Source organism: Bos taurus, chromosome X (assembly GCF_002263795.3).
Source record: "Bos taurus isolate L1 Dominette 01449 registration number 42190680 breed Hereford chromosome X, ARS-UCD2.0, whole genome shotgun sequence".
NCBI classification, from domain to species: domain Eukaryota; kingdom Metazoa; phylum Chordata; class Mammalia; order Artiodactyla; family Bovidae; genus Bos; species Bos taurus.
Window position 1 is genome coordinate 15,216,324 of NC_037357.1, and position 12,194 is coordinate 15,228,517.

The 12,194-nt window shown below is 42.1% G+C and overlaps 1 protein-coding gene across 1 annotated transcript; it reads right to left on the reverse strand.

The window, feature by feature from the left end:
- Window positions 1–10,666: 10,666 nt before the first annotated feature.
- OR5O1 (olfactory receptor family 5 subfamily O member 1) lies at window positions 10,667–11,781 on the reverse strand. Its single transcript, XM_024988768.2, has one exon. The coding sequence runs from the start codon at window positions 11,684–11,686 to the stop codon at window positions 10,667–10,669; it is 1,020 nt and encodes a 339-aa protein (XP_024844536.1). The 5' UTR covers window positions 11,687–11,781.
- Window positions 11,782–12,194: the final 413 nt, after the last annotated feature.

Below are 12,194 nucleotides of genomic sequence, written 5' to 3' on the forward strand. Positions count from 1 at the left end.
CAACTGAGAACTGAGAAGCTGGAGCCGGTTCATGAAGGGCCTTCTATTCCAAGCCAAGGAATTTGGACTTTATCCTGAAGCCAAAGGGTAGCCTTTAAATATTCATTCTCCGCCCCACTATTCACCTGCCTAACTCCATTTTTCCAGGAAAAGTTTTCTCACATCTATTGTGGAACTTCTCACAGAGAAATATGAAAAACAACTTGCTTCTTGACCTCAAATACAAAGCTTACTCCTTGAAAGAAGGGACTATGTTCTGTTTCCTGAAATACATCCAGTGCCTGGCAAGTGCTTGACATGTAATAGTTGTTGTTGTTTAGTGGCTCAGTCGTGCCCAACTCTTTGGGACCTCATGGAATGTAGCCCACCAGGCTCCTCTGTCCATGGGATTTCCCAAGCAAGAATACTGGGGTGTGCTGCCATTTCCTTCTCCAGGGAATCTTCCAACCTGGGATTGAACCTGAGTCTTCTGCATTGCAGGTGGATTCTTTACCGCTGAGCCACCTGGGAAGCCCTTAACACGTAGTAGTCTCTCAATGAATAGTTGTCCCGTGTGTTCCTAGGGACAGCATTGGGACTTCTTAGCTCTCTTTGGAATGATATTCCAAGACTTTCATATTTTCTTTCATTCTTCTCTCCTCTTCTTCCTTCCTGCCACTGATTACCTTCCACCAACCTTCCACAGTTGGCTCTCATTTCATTTCACTTGGTTTTCTCTTTGGATCAAGGATCCTGGGAGCTTCTGGTCTGCTTTCCCCCACCCCGAATCAGTACTCCCCACATCAGGCAGCCTCTCATGCATCCAGGTTCCTACTGTCCTCAGGGGAGCCTGGTTCACACCACGCTGAGACCTGCAGCCCAACCTTGTCACCTTACTTCTGCCCTTTAGTTCTGCCCAGACTAGTGCTTAACTTAGCCTAAGCAGGGTCATTAGGTCAGTTTCAAGGAAGTAGCTCTGGCCAGAATCGACCAAAGAACAGGTGTCAGCTTTGGCAAGAGGATGCAGTTGAGGCTACAGGGTGGGTAATGGCATTGCTAGGCTCAACAGGTGGGCAGGGTCAGGTAATCCGGACAATCTCTAACTGAGCCAAATTTGATCTGTGCGCCCGCCATTGAAAAAGGCAAAATAGAGATCCAGAATGGGAAACTAGGAACAATGATAATCAAAGTAAGATGCTAGCGGAAACCAGGTGTTCAAGTCAGATTGAATTCATTAAAAAATGTACCTCTCCTCACATCTGCCCATTTCTACGTGCATAAACACACCCTAACTGGGGCAATCACACACAAACACACATATGCATCCATGCACACACCACACACAGAGACCCATACCCACAGTGACAGAATCTAGTGTGACCTGCTTTGGTTGGCAGATACTATAACACTTAATCTGTCTGCAACTGGCTGGGAAAGAAGCTCTTTATACATGCATGTCTGAAATAATAGAAGCACCACTTAAAATAAAAATGTCCTTTATAATTTGCTTCAAACAGATAGCTTTTGGTTTTCTTATACCAAAATGAGCCTGATACAACTTTTTCTGAATGATTTCAAGCCATCTTTAAGGGCACTCATTATTGGGGGCTGGGCTTAGACGTAGGCTGTTGTTAGGAGCCATGTCGAAATATATTAAACTCTTTATCCCTCCACTAAACGGCCCCAGTGTAAACATTCTATTTACATAAACAGTCAGATTATCCATATATGTGCAGATACATATGGGTATGAATATATACACACACACCATCTTTCACATAAATGTCTCCCTACAAAATGCACAAAAATCATTCTGTGTCGATACACACACAGTGCATTTACTTACAAGCAACCTGTGCACTCCCTGAAGTTAAGTTTGTAAGTGGCTCCCTTTCTTTCGTCATTTTCCTTCCTTCCTTTGCAGACTAATTTTTAGGATTAAGGAGTTAGTGCAGTATTCACTGCAGAATTTGGTGGTTTTAATTGGTCGCACATGACTTAGTTAAAGGAGGCATTTTAACTACAAAGAACTTTACTAGGAGATGTGCTCAGGGGGAGTTATTAAAAGCAAGTCCATAACAGCTCCTTGGGAGGCTATTATTTTGCACTTCTCCACGCCCCCCCAAGAGGGTATGTGTACTATCGGTAACAAGGTGAGAGGAAATTCCCTGACTTCATTAGAAACCTGGAAAAATAACTTTTCCTCCCCAATATCTTCCTTTTTTGCTGGAACACATTTCCTCTGAAAAGTGGTATGGCAAAATGACCAGCCCCAAGTATCCTTTTTGTCTAATAAACTCTCTGGAGGTTTAGGATTTATCCCTAGAGAATAACCCCCTCCCCCACCACACACAGATGCAGCAAAACAGCTACCTCATTAACTCGAAGTTGTTAATAACTGGGATACCACCTACACTGCTAATATTCCCATGTGTGCCGCTTCAGGGAGGGGAGAAAAAAAGTTTCATGAATATTTCACCATCATTTGCTTTATTTACATGTAAATAATGTGCTCATTACAAGCCCTTATCTGTTCATTGAAGCCAGCCTGGCAGAGCCTAGTGTGACACGCTTGGTTGGCAGATACCTTAACACCTGATCTGTTTGGCATTGGCTGGCAAGGAAATGTTTGCAAGTACATGTCTCAGATAATAGAAGTGTGCTTGCGGTGGCCAAGTCCTTTTCATTGTAATTGTTTCAAATAGATGTCTCTATGGTCTTAAAAGTTATTTATAGTTAACATATAATATTAGATTAGTTTTAACTGTACAACACAGCAATTTGATATTTTTATGGATTATGAAATGACCGTCTCAATGAAACCAGTTACCATCCATCATCATACAAAACTGTTACATTACTGACTATATACCCTATGTGTACATTACATCCCCCTGACGTATTTAAGCTGAAAGTTTGTATCTGTTAATCTCCTTATCTATTTTGTCCATCCCTCTCTTTTCATGCCAACTGGACCTGACACAATTTGCCCTGTTCAAGTTGACTCCAGGTCATTTCTAAGGACACTAATCATTGAGTTGGGCTGGAATATAAGGTATGTCCTTAGTATATCAGACTGTTTAATCATCGAATAAATGGCCACAGGCTATCTTATTTTTAAAGACATATCCTGTCTTCTTTCTAAAGTTTTTGCTTGCTGATTATATTGTTTATGCCTCCAGTAGCCCTTTGATGTCTTCTATTCTATCCTAGGCTCACAAACCATGCTGAGTTACAGTTTTGTATAAAGTAAGACTGAGAGCCTTAGGAGTTTTTCTGTAAGTACTCTGCATGAGTTTTGATGTGTGGATTTTATATAATCTACCCACTCCAGTACTCTCGCCTGGAAAATCCCATGGATGGAGGAGCCTGGTAGGCTGCAGTCCATAGGGTCGCTAGGAGTCGGACACGACTGAGCGACTTCACTTTCACTTTTCACTTTCATGCACTGGAGAAGGAAATGGCAACCCACTCCAGTGTTCTTGCCTGGAGAATCCCAGGGATGGGGGAGCCTGGTGGGCTGCCATCTATGGGGTTGCACAGAGTCAGACATGACTGAAGCGACTTAGCAGCAGCAGCATACAAGATTTTGCTGCTCTCAGGTTTATAAAGGTTAATTTTTAGAGTTTAGCTTTGAAAGTATTAGACAATTATAGTTTCTAGGAAGGGAACTTTCAGATAAGTGATATATCATTATAGTTAGGGTTAATATAGACAAACTAAACCTCATTAATTTGGATTCCCCTATTTTATAATCTGAAACTGTCTTATTTATAAACTAGGTTAGGAGTTTATTATTTCACCAGCTACAAAAAGAAAGGAGATAGTTGGTGGTAAATTAATATCTTAGAATCACATGGGTAATGTGTTTCATTTACACAGGAAGCCAGTATTTGTTGCTGCTGTTCAGTCACTAAGTCGTGTCTGACTCTTTGTGATGCCATGGACTGTAGCATGCCAGGCTTCTCTGTTCTCCCCTGTCTTCTGGAGTTTGCTCAAATTCATGTCCATTGAGTCAGTGATGCTATCTAACTATCTCATCTTCTGCCGCCCCCTTCTCCTACTGTCTTCAATCTTTCCCAGATCAGGGTATTTTTCCGTGAGTTGGTTCTTCACATCAGGTAGCCAAAGTATTCATCAGCTTCATCAACAGTCTTTTCAACGAATATTCAGAGTTGGAAACTTGACTATATTTATCTATTTATTAGTATGGATCCCATTAAGCCATCTACTTGGTAAAACAATTCACTGTATTTATTTGGAAATAACAATAACAAACAATGAGACCTCAGTTAATCAATCCGCTGAGAAAGAAGTTCATCTGCATAAAGTCAGCCTGGTATACAGAGACATCAAGAACTAATGGAAGCCCTCAGTCCTTAGCTAGTGGTAGTGACAGTTAAGAAAAGAGAGAGCCAAGGCCATTTTAGTGGGGAAGTTAAAGGTCAGCAGTGTCTTTAGCTCAGGAATAACGGGTGTGGGGTCATGTCCCAAGGAAGCAGGAATATACCCCACAAGCCTGAGAGAGTCTCAGCCTCCCCTTGGAGCACAGCTGGAATGGAATATGTTTCTGACATTTCTCTGTGAAGCGAGTTCCTGAAAAAGAAGAGTCAGTATTAGCGGTATTCCCTTATAGCTTTGAAAGAAATTCTGACTTTTCATTAAGTCAGACTGGCCTTCCCACCAATTAATAGTGGACAGCTCAACATGTGCTAGGCATCATTCAAGCCTTGTGAACTTTGCGGGTAGATATCATCTCACTGTATAAATGAGGAAACTGTAATTCGGTTAAAGTGATCCACCTAACCAAGGTAGTGAATGGTGAAATTAGGTTTCAAACCCAGTTCTAACTCCACAGCCTGCTATCTTAACCATTACCATGTACTGTAGTTCCTCAAGAGATAGGATAAGACAAATATTCTTGGGTGCTATAACAGGTACATGTCAGTAACTAAGCTGAGACTCAGGGGTTCTTCAAAGCCCTCCTTACCTATATTCAAGCCCATGGAGCAATGACCTTCAGCTAGTCCTGGCCTGGGATGATGACTACAAAATGCACAAAAGAGAAAGGACAACATAGGTGTCCTAATTTCTAAAATAATCATCCTTGAGTCTTCCTCTATGCAATCCAAATGGACATTATTGCTCAATGTTTGAAACTGTGACCAAGGCCAACCTGGAAACATGCTTTAACTTTCAGGAACAAAATTGTCAACATCAGGCAATCAGTCATGCGCTAGCTAGCACTGGGGGTGAAATTCATGCTATTTTCATGTCATCGAAAAAATAAGTGGCTATTGTTTAGAGCAAAAGATCAATATCAACACTGTGTGAAATGAATTCGCAAGTGTTAAGAGATACTTATGAGAGGGTGAATAGCAAGAATTGCTCTTGTGAAGAGCAAGAATTGGTTCAGGAAAGATGTCCATGATGATGTACGAATTATCTTCTAATCATTGATAGGACCCCGATAGAAATAATGAAAAGGTCAAAGATTTGCTTTGTTAAATGTCTATGCCTTACAATAGGAAGAACGTTGGCTGGAAATCCAATTCGGATGAAGAAGCTAACTTATTTTGGAAGAAACCCTAAACACAAGCAAGTTTCTGAAAAGGTATTAGTGCATTTTGAGTAATGAATGAAAACAGGAAGGACTCGACATTTGTACTGAACTTTCAAGGGAAGTTGGATAAAACAAAGTATTCTCAAGCAGAATAGTAACCAGGGTGGCAGATGGCTTTTCTAGTATATCGAAGAAGTGAAAGCTCTAGAAACCTCAGAGTCAAATTCAGTGTGCCAAAGATCCCAAAATGGGTGCAGGACCCAACTACACATAAGGATAACTATTCTTCCAACAATGACACTATTCTGCTAACAATGATTATGCTATATATGTAGAATTCAATTCTCAAAGACAGGCAAGCAGGCTAATAGGTAGTCATTCTATAGTACTATTAGACTTATATGCCTGGCTTTTTCACCACAACAGTGCTGAGGTTGGCAATTTTTCAATTTTAGTTGTGGCTAAGGGCATTAAAAAAATCCCTGTGGGTTCAGCTCTGTCCTTGGCTCTTGGAATAATTATAGTCTTGCACATGAGAAATAGTAGAGATTCAGTCTTACTCTGACTTTTGCATCCCATAAATTTATTGGAGTCCTGCTTAATTTCCTATAACTTCTTCTAGAATCCAAATCTCTTATTTGGTTCCCCAATTGACAATCCATTTCCCCTGAGAGTAGCATTCTGATTTGCTTCTCTTCATGCCTTTCTAATCCTTGTGTGTGTGTTAGTCACTCAGTCATGTCCGACTTTATGTCACCCCATGGACTGTAGCCTGCCAGGCTCCTCTGTCCATGGAATTCTTCAGGCAAGAATACTGGAGTGGGTAGCCATTCCCTTCTCTAGATGATCTTCCCTACCCAGGGATCGAACTCAGGTCTCCTGTATCTCCAGCATTGCAGATTGATTCTTTACTTCTGAGCCACTGAGGGAGCTCCTTACTCAGGACTCTGTCCCTTACTTTAGAATTATACTTCTATCAGCTCTGAGAACCTCCTGGATTCCTTCTGCTTATTTCTTGTGTTGACTTCTACTATTGCCACTTCCAGGTGTCCCTGACATTTTGGTCACCTCTTTGAGTTCGTTCCATAATACTTAAGCCCTTTTTAGAGTTAATCTAAGCCCTGATGGCCTATCTGATCTTCAGATTGTGGCCATCTCTGATTTGACCCATAAGCCTGGACAACATTTAATGACTCATAATGTTAAGAATAATAGAGATAATAACAATAATAATAATAATCATTCTTTGAATGATACCCTCGATCTCCAAAGTTACTTTACTTATCAGACTAAACTCAAAGGGACTTTTGGCCATTTGTAGAATGTAAATCCATCCTCAGAAGATGAAAGTTAATCTCAGCTGAGGAAATTCAATAGAATGTATCTAAGGAGCTAAAGAAAATACTCAAAAATAAGTTCCATTGATTTTGTTTTTAGAATCAGTCGAATAATTATATAGTTTCCCAGTGGACTTCAATGAAAGGGACAACTCTCATTTGTATATGTAAATTTTGATGTCTTTGTCACATAATCCCTCCAATTACTTTAGTAGTACTGTGAAACACCATTTGATATCAGTTTTGTTAAACACTAATCTTGACCAGCTAGAATAGTAGTGATATCAGACATCATGTCCCCACACTTTGCTTTTGTCTTCATTCATGTTTTTGCCAGGAATGATCTTGCACTACAGATGAAGTTGGGCATAGAAGATAAATTTGAAGAGTCTATAGAACTTGAAAAGCAGAAGAAACACTAAAGCTTAGAAACAGTGGAGCCCCCTGCCAGAAAGCCCTAAATATTGTTTGCCTCTATTCTTGGTTTGTACTAAAATTAATCTGTGAATCCCACTCAGACCCCAATTCATTTGCTTGGGTTCCTGATGATACTTGTCTAACTCTTGGCAGTACTCTACTCTTAAGGTACTGACATCTGTCTCTAGGTCCTCTCTCTGGAGTTCTAGTTCCAGATATGATACTCTGGAACACAATTATAACCTTTCAAAATTAGTGCCATTGCCTTGAGAGCCATGCAGCCTCCCCTACATCCTAGCCTAGCCATCTCGTAAAAAAAAAATCTAACATGGATGTGTTCTTAATTTTGAGGCAAGTACTGTTGGCAAACTTCTTTTAAGGCAAGACTGAAGTCTGTGTTGCTTCTTCATTACCTTAACTTGCTCATTCCAGATTTCTTCTCCCTCTTTCCTGAGTGAGGAAAGTACCAGCAAAGTAGCAGCATGGAGGTACCAGCAAGCCATCTGGCCAAAACAGCGAGGGTTAAGGTATAAATTGAAGCTGGAGCTCTTCTAATCTAGGATGACAGTTTGTACTGATCAGGTTAATGAGGATAATTTCTCTTTGGCTTGTACAGAGACATGAGAATATAATCTGACCTGCTATTAATTACTCTGTCCAATCATTAACATAATGTTTCACTGAATAGAGAAAGACTATTCACACTGCAGGAGCAGTGTATCAACCAAAGCACCATAATAAAAAAAGTCCTGCCTTTTGTGTTTGGCAGGGAAGCTGTACTATCACTGTGAGAAGGACATGCACTTTGACGTGTTTCTCACCAGTAGGGATGAGTTGTCCTGAGCCGTACACCCTCCTCCAGTTCCCTCGGGGAAATTACACAGAGTTGTGTGATGATTGGCACAGAATAGGGAGGTACACTGTGGTTTTGGGAACAGAGTGAGACTAATCAGTCCACAACAAGATTAAATAACTGCATCTTGAGTGAGAGGAACATAAGGCTTTATCAAATAAATAAAATAACTTTAGATGGCTCTTTTTCATTCTTTTATCAACAAGTATTTATTGAACAATTATTCCTTGTTAAGCTCTGTGCTGGGCACTAGGGATGTAGTATTCAAACAAAACAGACACAGATCCTGCCTTGTGCAGTTTTTAGTCCAGGTAGAGGATGTATGTATGTGTGTGTATATATATATGTATATATATATATATATATATACATATATATAATCTCATGCAGAATATTCTAGTGCAGCTGTGAGAAATTTATAATGAAAAAGTGAAAAAGCTAGGAGGCTCTAAGAGCATATGATAAAGAAACTGGGTGGAACTTAAAGAATGAGCCAAGTAAAAAGTGAAATAAGGAAGGGAAGAAAGAATAGTATCCATGAAAGTTATGAGGAGGCAAGCAGGTTTGAGGAACATCCAGGAAGAAAATGAGTTCAGAGAGCAAAAAAGCAACAAAATGTGAGACTGAGAGAAGTGTTATATCTTTTTTGGCCATGAACACACTCTAGATGGGCTACAGGCCCTTGAAAGTTGACAGGTTATGTTGGTCACTTCCATGGGGCATTCGGAATTTTTCCTAAGGTCACTGGGAAATAGTTGATGGTTTCTAAGCCAAGTTGAGCTTAGACTAGTAGATTAAAAAAATTTTTTTTCCATATAGCTAACACACCAAACAAACCCCTCAACTATCTCAGAAACCTGGATTCAAGAATAAAAGAAAGACATGTATGGATGGAACAGATGTAGCCTTTCCACTCTACGTCTGCACAGAAGGCTAGGCAGAACCCCTGAGAGGCCAAAAAGTAATTACACTTCTACTCTGGATCCATGTCTTAACCACAAGGAGTGTGTTCTGCAGGCTCTATTTTCTAATTGAGGGTAATTATAAGAAGTTAAAGCTAGATTAGAGACAATTAGACCCTATACAAGAGGGAACTCTGTGGGTGGTCAGGAAGGGAGTAGGAAGAACCAGCTGGGAAAGTGTTTTCCAAACCACTTGGCATTCTTTGACTCATATTACAGGAGGAGGTTTTTCTCGGGGTGGGGCGGGGGGAAGGAGTCCATCTGCTCCCGTGTGGTGCCTACCTGGAGGGCAAGCAGGTGAAATAGGAAAAGACAGACATCACTGACAGCCAATCAAGATTGCCTTTTCCTCAAGCCAAAGTGCTAGAAGCCAATAAGTGGAAACAAGGGGAAAGGAAGGGGAAGGTCCCATTACCATTCAATTTAAGACATCTTATTTGAGCAACTACTTTTTTTGTGCTGCTCTGGATCTAGATGCTGTGGGAGATACATGGAGCAGGTGATCTTCCCTTTAGAGGGTTTCCAAGTCTATTTGAGGTATTTTGTGTGGCTGGAGCACAGAGGGAGAGAAGGAGACTGGTGAGGGGTGAGGTCAAGAGGTGGCCACAAGCCAGGGGGAGGGCTCTGACTCTTTTTCAGGGGCACTGGAGAACCATGGAGAGTGATAAACTGAAAGTATAGTGTCAGGTGTGGGTTTAGGAGGGTACATCTGGCCACTGTGGGGAAGGTGGATGAGGGGGCATGGCAAGGAGCAAGATTAGGGGGCTCAGTCAGAGCTGCCTGTGGGGGGAGTTGGGGATGTCGATGACCATGAGGAGAAAAATGAGGAGGAGAGGCCAGAAAAAAAAGTGACTTGTTTTAAACTCTCTTCATCCACCAAGCCTCCATTGCTTTGATTAGTCATTGATTCATTCAATCAACAAATAATTATCTTGCCTCTGTGTAGAGCACAGTGATAGGGGGCATCAAGAATAATAAGGATGATATTATTCCAGTCTTCAAGGGGCTTGATTAACTACCTATTGAAATGAGCAGAACAGTCAATAGCTGCTCTACGATTTTAGACATGGTTCTGATCAGCGGAGAGGCAGACAATCTAAGAAACAAGAGCAGGCAGCGTGAATGTGCATAAGCCCTGAGGAGAGGCACAGTGGAGGGCACCTAAGTTTGTAGGAGAAGGGTATGGTGGCTGTGTGCTTATGTAGAGGTGTGTGTGTGTGTGTGTGCATACACAAGGGCACATTGGACACATGCACATAATGAAACCAAAAACCTTAACACCAATAGATATTTCTATAACACACACACAGCAAGAGAGACAAAGACAGAGAGATAGACTTTTGCAGCAAGCAAATTTGGGTGTTTTGAATTTTCCCCTAAGAGGCATGGTAGAAGAGCCAGAGAGAGTCACTTGTCTGGCAAACTTATTTTAGCATGCAAGGATTACCCTGGAATTCCCAAGAACATTAGGTATGTAAGGATTTGGGGAGGGTTCCTACTCTGTTGGCTCTTTCCCTTGAAGGAGGGAGCAGCAGTGGGCTGAGCCCCCAAGTACTCAGCCTAGTGCTTGGTGTCCTTCATAGAAGCCCAGGCTGTTCGGAGAAAAAAAAACACTCCCTGGGGGTGGTGGGGGCCCCGAGCTCCCCTTAGCAGATGCCCAGTGACTCATAAGCCTTCTCACTGCCTTCTGAACATCCTTGTTTCTCAGGCTGTACACGATGGGGTTGACCATGGGAGTGACCACAGTGTAGAACAAGGAGAAGATCTTGTTCAGGACAGCAGCCTGGGTTGCTGCGGGGATGGCATACACCGTTCCCAGTGTTCCATAGTACAGAGTGACCACTGTGAGGTGGGAGGAGCAGGTGGAGAAGGCTCGTTGCTTTCCTGCAGCTGATGGAATCCTGAGGACAGCAGCCACGATGTGGATATAGGAGGCTACGGTGAGTAAGAAGGGCACCATGGTGACAAAGGAGGCCAGGAGGAAGGTGGTTTTCTCCACAATCTCAGTATCAGAGCAGGCCAGCTTCAGCACAGGGGCCAGGTCACAGAAGAAGTGGTCAATCTTATAGGTTGCACAGAATGGCAGCTGAAAAGTCATGGCAACAGTGACCACAGGGGTTAGGAAGCCACCCAGCCAAGACCCGCTTGCAAGCAGGACACACATGTGGAGGTTCATGAGCGATGGGTACTGGAGGGGGCTGCAGATGGCAAGGTAGCGGTCGTAAGACATGGCAGCCAGAAGAAAGCACTCAGCTACTGCCATGGAACCGAAGAAGTAAAACTGGACCACACAGCCCACAAAAGAAATCACCTGGGGACCTACGAGAAGGGTCTGCAGCATCTTAGGGGCAATAGAGGTAGTGTACCAGATCTCAAGGAAGGAGAAATTGGACAGAAAGAAGTACATGGGGGTTTGGAGGTTACGATCAAGGGAAATGACGATAAGGATAAGAAGGTTCCCCAGCAAAGTCACTACATACATTCCCAGAAATATCCCAAAAAGAAAAAACTGTAACCCATGGAGACTCCCGAATCCCAGCAGGAGGAATTCTTTGATTGTGGTCAGATTACCCATATCTGTGAGATTCACGCATTAGACCTGAGGAAAGGAGAGACATATAGCCAGTTGGAAAAAGAGCCATACTACTGGAGGTGGGTAGCACCATCAGATACATCATATATGATAAAACTCAAAGACCCTGGTTTTTCTTGTCTGGAATAAATTTCCTGTTTTGTTCTACTAGGTGTATTTACCTAATAGCCACAGAGAAATCAGAAACTATGCCCTGGAGAGTTAACAGAGAGGATGTCTCTTTTGCTCTTTTCCACTCTTTTCCTTGACATAACCGGTGATGAATCTACCTTTGGGAGTCTCACAGTGGGAGGCAAACATGTCTTAATGGGGACATGGCAAGAAAGCTCTCAACTCCTGAAACTCAGCTTTTAAGACTCAGTGGAAATGTGACTCTAAAATTATAAAATAACACTGGAATTCATATCACCCCATCTCCCCCCAAACCCCTAAATCAGGGTGGATTTCACCAGGAATGTAATTGGAGGGTGGAGGGGAATTCAGAACTATT

Bases quoted from the DNA above. Each gene is read 5' to 3' on its own strand.
- OR5O1 (XM_024988768.2), bottom strand. From the start codon at position 11,686: ATGGGTAATCTGACCACAATCAAAGAATTCCTCCTGCTGGGATTCGGG.